The following is a 6,000-nucleotide window of genomic DNA, read 5'->3' on the forward strand; positions in this document are numbered from 1 at the left end:
GAGAGGCTGCAGCGTTTGGGACGCTTTAGTTTGGAGAGGAGGCGGCTGAGGGGGGATATGATTGAAGTCTACAAAATTATGCATGGGGTAGAAAATGTTGACAGAGAGAAATTGTGTTTCAGTTTTGCTTTTCACTTTCCAGGGTTTTTTAATTTTGGTGTTTTCTTTGCAGCATTTCATGAAGTGTCTGTTTACCCCAAGAAAGAGCTTCCCTTCTTCATTCTCTTCACTGCTGGATTATGCTCCTTCACAGCTATGCTGGCCCTCCTGACACATCAGTTTCCAGAGCTAATGGGAGTTTTTGCAAAAGCAGTGAGTATCTTTTATTGCCTCTGTTTGTTAGACCATGAAGGGCAAACGGGACTTCGTGTACTTTACTGGCCTCCAGAGGCATTTATACCATTCTCAGTTGCATATTCCTTCAGAGATACAGTAATTCTCTTTTGTTCGATGACTTATGAGAATGATTGTGTGGGATGACATCATGGTGGTGGAGGCCCACATCAAAATTTTGTACTAAGTCTAGTGAAATTATGCCCTCAGAGCAAGAAGGAAATTTGATGTGAACAATGGCATAAACAAGGTGTGCCAAAACACTATGTAGGAGGTAAATGTGGAATTGGCATAGCATGGTGGTAATGAGTATAAGTAGTGATTCCAGATATTTGCCTAGTTTATAGTTTGACTGCTGGAGGACAGAGGAATTGTGTGTACTGCCCTTAACTCCAGGAAGGAGGAAGGAGCTAAAATGTGTAAAAAGAAGTCTCTAAATTAATTGTCTTTGCTATAAACACACTAACAAATGTCCTACAACACTTGCAGAGGAGTAAGCCATAATGAGTAGACTTCAGTAGGATTCAGAGCAGAACTGGTTATAAGTAGCCTTAGGCAGGTCTCAGCATCTACGGCCATAACAATACTGGCCTACATTACAAGACTGCTGTTAGGATCACTAACACATAATGCATGTGAAGCACTCTGAACTCTTTAAAAGATTTTAAAAGATTTACCATTATTTAAATATGTAATTGGGATTATCCATCTCAATATTCTTGCAGACAATAAGAAACAAAAGTTTTTTCATGGATGAGTCTTTTTCCTGTAGCTACAGTTTTTTTCTGGAGTTATTCTCATATAGTTCAATTTAATATTTATTTTCCAAACTGTTTCCAAATAGTCGACTGGGATGGGCACCATTTGAAGGGGGGGGAAAGTTTCAGATAATCCTGAAATTTATGGGAGAATAGGGGTGCTGCTTTGAAGTGATGAGTTTTTGAGTCTCAGTTCAAATAGAACATGAACCATTCCCTGTCTGTGCTTGTGGAAAAGATGGCCAGAAATGGCCTGGAATGTAGCAACAGTGTTCAACAGCAGAAGCCACAGCATCAGAGTCAAAAACTATCTGAGCCTGAAACAGATTCCTCTTCAATGCCACATGCGGGCGAGAGGAAGGTCAGTTTGTACCTTGTGAGTGTTCCTGGTTTCTAGATTTTATTGGGCACATCTGATATTGCTAACAAATCTTTGTAAGATTTATATCCACCCAATTATTGCTTAAGCAAACAGCTCCAAGCAAGAGCTGGATTTGAATTATGAGTATGGTAAATAGAAACAGGAGTGCTGTGTTTAAATTAAAACTGAACCGATATCAACAATACCCTTCACACAGTAGTGGTAAAGTACATGCTCTTCTTGAGAGCATTTAACAGTCTGCTGGAGAAAATAATGGCGTACCTTACATCTTGTGTTCTTGCACAAAGAAACATTTGGAACAACATCTATCTGAATGCTAAGTGCCTTTTAAAAACTGGATGTACTAAAAGCGGGACAGCGCCCATAGTTGCTTCAGTGCAGGTTAGTGGCTATTGTCCTTTTCCTTCAAGGCAACATCCAAGGCAGATACAGAGCAGGAGGGACTCCTGTGCAGTACTTCTCTGACTAAGCAACAGTGCTGTCGACCAGCTAATCCCAGCAAATATCCAGCACTGTGTATGTGTGTGCTGATTAAACTCTTCCCTCCAATCCTGCCTTTTAACCCTCTATCCAATGGAGTTAGGCCTCTTCTGGCACCAAATGAATAAGGGATAGCAGGAAGTAGGATAGGGGGGGTTGTCGGGTTCAACCTCCCCCCATTAGATGTCCGAAGCTTTGGCCTCCCCTCCCCTTTGTGGTTTTTTTTTGGTATTTTAAGTGTTTTTTCGCTTTTTGGCCTGTAGGGGTGCAGCTTTTAAGCTAGCAGCACCTAAATTTCAAGGATTTGTTGGGAGACTCTCCTGATTATACCACCCAGGTTTGGTTCAGGGGGTCCAAAGTTATGGACTTCCAAAGGGTGCCCCCATTGTTTCCAATGGGAGCTAGTAGGAGATGGGGGCTACACATTTGAGGGTTCATAACTTTGGCCCCCATGCACCAAACTTCACCAAACCTGGGTGGTATCATCAGAAGGGTCTCTTAAAGATACCTTGAAAGTTTGGTGCTGCTAGCTTAACAATTGCACCCATGACAGCAGACACCCCCCAAATTTCCCCAGTCTCCTTTTAAATCCACCCCCTTCGGCATAGATTTAAAGGGAGAATTGGGGGTCCCCAGTTTAAACATTGAAAGTGATGCTGTTTGGGGGTGGATTCCAGCATCACAGCAGCCGCCCATGGGGGGGCACAAAACTCAGATTTTGCACCGGGCTCCCTAAGAAGTGGGCAGAAGGGACTGCCGGCTGGGAGCCCAGCCAATGGTGGGGGGCGGGGGAGGGCAGGCCAGGGGAGTCTGCCGTCCCTGGCCTCAAAAGCTGCTTTTATAAGTACTGAAGCCGGGGCAGGGCTTGGGGAGGTGTGGCCGCACCCCAGGGGTGGGTGGGGGCATGGCCACACCCCCGAATCCCCCCATAAAAATCTATACCTACGTCCCTGAGGGATAGTGCAATAACATGGCTACAACCCAGTGGTATCTTCGATTCACTTAACCAGTGCAGTCCTAAGAACACATGTCTATTGTGGGGTTTATTCCTGCAGAAGTGACCTAGAAGGATATAACTCTACTTAAAATGTTCATTACCTAAAACTGTCTGCACTGCAGATAGTTTTCTGTGCAGGATCTGTGTTCTTTCTGGCACACTCTGTCTTGGATTATGTAGTGAATTCTAAACTGCTGGAATGGCGAGCCCTTGCATCCTTTGAGTCACTTCCTCTTTAATTGGCATGTTTACCTCCCCCCACTCCGCCACCCTTTAGCACTCCATGATGGAAGAGATTTTTTTTTTTAAAAAAAAGCTTAGATCAGGGCAGATTATTGGATGCTTAGTAGTGTTGCCATGTGGTAACTGAAATATGACTGACATGTTTGGATTCTTATAAAAAAAGAGGACCTAAGTTTCAATGCTTGGTAATAAAATGTGGTAATAAAGCAACAGTGATTTGAACATGTGACTTTCTAGTATATCAGGTTCCTGTTTGATTTAGTTGTTCAAACAATCTCTTTGGGAAAGTAGCTGAGCTATAAAGCCAAGTGGGATACTTTTTATTACAATATCTCAGTAAATTGCTGAGGAGGGCTGATTTGTATTCAATATCCAATTATCACAAAAGAGTAATATTAAAGTGAGAAGTGCTTTAAGGCGAATTCTTGAGCATGTTGTTCAGGACCCCCAGAGACATCTGCAGGTCAGATGGAGGGATATATTTTGAAGTTCCACACTTCTTAGGTACACAGGGCCCACATCAGATTTGAATAGGGGTGAAGGGGGGGGGGTGCTTAGATCCTACACACACTCACACTTTTCCTAGCCCAAAAAAGCCTGGGGAAAGGGCTATTTACCCTGTTGGGATCTTTAGTGATACCAACAGTGCCTCTGTTGGTATCAGAGGGGGGAAACTCTTGCAGTGTGGTGGTGGTGAAATCTAATCTCTGCTCTCCATATACAACACTCCTGATCTGAGTCAGGCTCCCGTGCAATTGGGAAGTGTGAAATTTCAGAACCGGCCTCTCCAACTGATCTGCGGATGTTCCCAGGGAAAACGAAAGTGCTCCTAGTCAGACACCAAGTTACATTAGGCAGGGCATGATGGTAATGCCCCAGCTGCACTGAGACATTTGCAGACTAATCCAGAATGCTTATGGAACATGATGCATGTTCTCTTTGCCAGGCAGAAATATTAGCTTTTAAATGGCTCTCTTGGTGTCTTTTTGTAATACAGTACAAAAATAAAGACCCAAGAAATGTGCTGTTACCAAGATTATGACCCAAATGTACTTATACCAACATAATGAACCATTATGTTAGAAGCAGCCTCTGAGGAAAGATGGCAAAGAGACAATTAGGAAGAAAAATTGATAAGGGACAGGAAGTGCGTGTTGTTGATGTTATCGCCTATGGTTCAGGGCAGCAACAGCATTTTTAACATAGCTGGCCTCTCTAATCCCCTTTTCCTTTCCTTCCCCTCTTTTTCTTTCTTTTCCCTGTTAGACCTAATTTTATGGCAGCTTTGAGAAACACTGGGGAGAACCGACTGTTAATTTTAATAGTGAAAATTTTCTTGTAAACTACCCTGAGCCCATCATAGGGAAGGGTAGCCTGTAAATAAAATATAAATAAACAAATAAAGCCAGTGTGCTTTAGCGTGCCTGACCAGGAGACTGGATGACAGGAGGATCATGTAAGCCACTTTGGATCCCCACTGAGGAGAAAGGGTATAAATAAATAAGAAATTTCCTAATGGGTCAGAAGATGACCCTAATGGGTCAGAAGACTCCTTTACTGTATAATGGCTGCAGAAAAACAACTAGTATTATTTATAACATAATCAATGCACATGCTAGTTTCCAGAATAAGATGTGTAAAAACAGGATTAGAATTGCTTTTTGTTTATTGCCTAGACTATTCATGTAAAAGCTTGAGTGCCTGATCTGTGTACCTTGTTTATGGCAAAGATGAAAGAGGCAATCCCTGGGATCTGACCCTTGGTCTCTCTGTTTGCTTTGCAGTTTCTCAGTACTCTCTTTGCCCCCTTGAACTTTGTCATGGAGAAAGTGGAAAGCATCCTGCCCTCCAGCCTCTGGCATCAGCTGACAAGGATCTGAAAGAAAACAAATAGTCCTTAATGACCGCCATGACATTTTCTGTGCCAACTTCTTGTTGCCCACCAGAAAGCATGATTTTTTAAAAAAGGGAAGCCATTCCACAACTTAAATTCTTCATGGATTGTCTGTTATAATTTTTGTTGTTGTACAAAATACAATATTTGATTCTATTACATTTTGCTTTCAGAAAACATCAACATCTTTAAAAATAAACTTTTTGTGTATTGCAGCAGTAGTCTTGTATTCTTTTGTTCAGACTTCTTGAAACAAAGACTTCTTGAAACCTCCCTAGCTTCCATGATGGAGGGATGTGAATTAGTGTTTTTAGGTTGGAGATACCACCAGTGTAGCAGAGGCAGGGACATTATTAATCATCTGTAGAAGTCATCATTTAAATTTAAAGTACTATTACAGTAAAAGTCAATGGACTGTTAATTGTTCAAATTGATTTTGCATAATATACCTATAGTAATTACGCATTTTTGTTTCTGGTTTTTTAAAAATCCAGAACAAAAAACCAATAATTTTATATTTACTAATATTAACTAATGGCACTTTGTCCATATTATACTGCAACAACTAGGAAATATTACCTATTACAGAAGTTATCCATTATGCCCTTAAAGCAGGCAAGCTGAAAAAAGGCTAATGGTCTTTTTAAAAAACGAAAACTGCTGGATATTAATTCACATATCCTTAATATCACATATGCTTCAGAAACCTTTTATATACGTCATAGAGGGAATCATACTTAATAATGATATGTTCTTCAAGACATGGGTAGTGTAGAATAAGCAAGTCAGCCCAGAGCAATAATGTGTGTAAATTGGAACCAAGGATCTGGGCATTCAAATCCCTCCTGAAGTAAGAGCTTGGTGCCTTCAAGCATCTGACCTTAATTCCACATCTACCCAATGAAGGTATGAA

General features: G+C 41.4%; 1 protein-coding gene across 7 annotated transcripts in view; it reads left to right on the forward strand.

The window, feature by feature from the left end:
- ST7 (suppression of tumorigenicity 7) overlaps nucleotides 1–5,302 on the forward strand; it is a 109,254-nt gene extending 103,952 nt beyond the window's left edge. For all 7 annotated transcript variants that reach the window (XM_048500647.1, XM_048500648.1, XM_048500653.1 and 4 more), the window contains 2 exons: nucleotides 173–312; nucleotides 4,978–5,302. In XM_048500647.1, coding sequence (XP_048356604.1) covers nucleotides 173–312; nucleotides 4,978–5,073 — 236 coding nt within the window. In that variant the 3' untranslated portion in view covers nucleotides 5,074–5,302. The remainder of the gene's footprint in view (nucleotides 1–172; nucleotides 313–4,977) is intronic.
- The last annotated feature ends 698 nt before the right edge of the window (nucleotides 5,303–6,000 follow it).

The sequence above is a fragment of the Sphaerodactylus townsendi genome, linkage group LG06 (genome assembly GCF_021028975.2).
Source record: "Sphaerodactylus townsendi isolate TG3544 linkage group LG06, MPM_Stown_v2.3, whole genome shotgun sequence".
Lineage (NCBI taxonomy): Eukaryota > Metazoa > Chordata > Lepidosauria > Squamata > Sphaerodactylidae > Sphaerodactylus > Sphaerodactylus townsendi.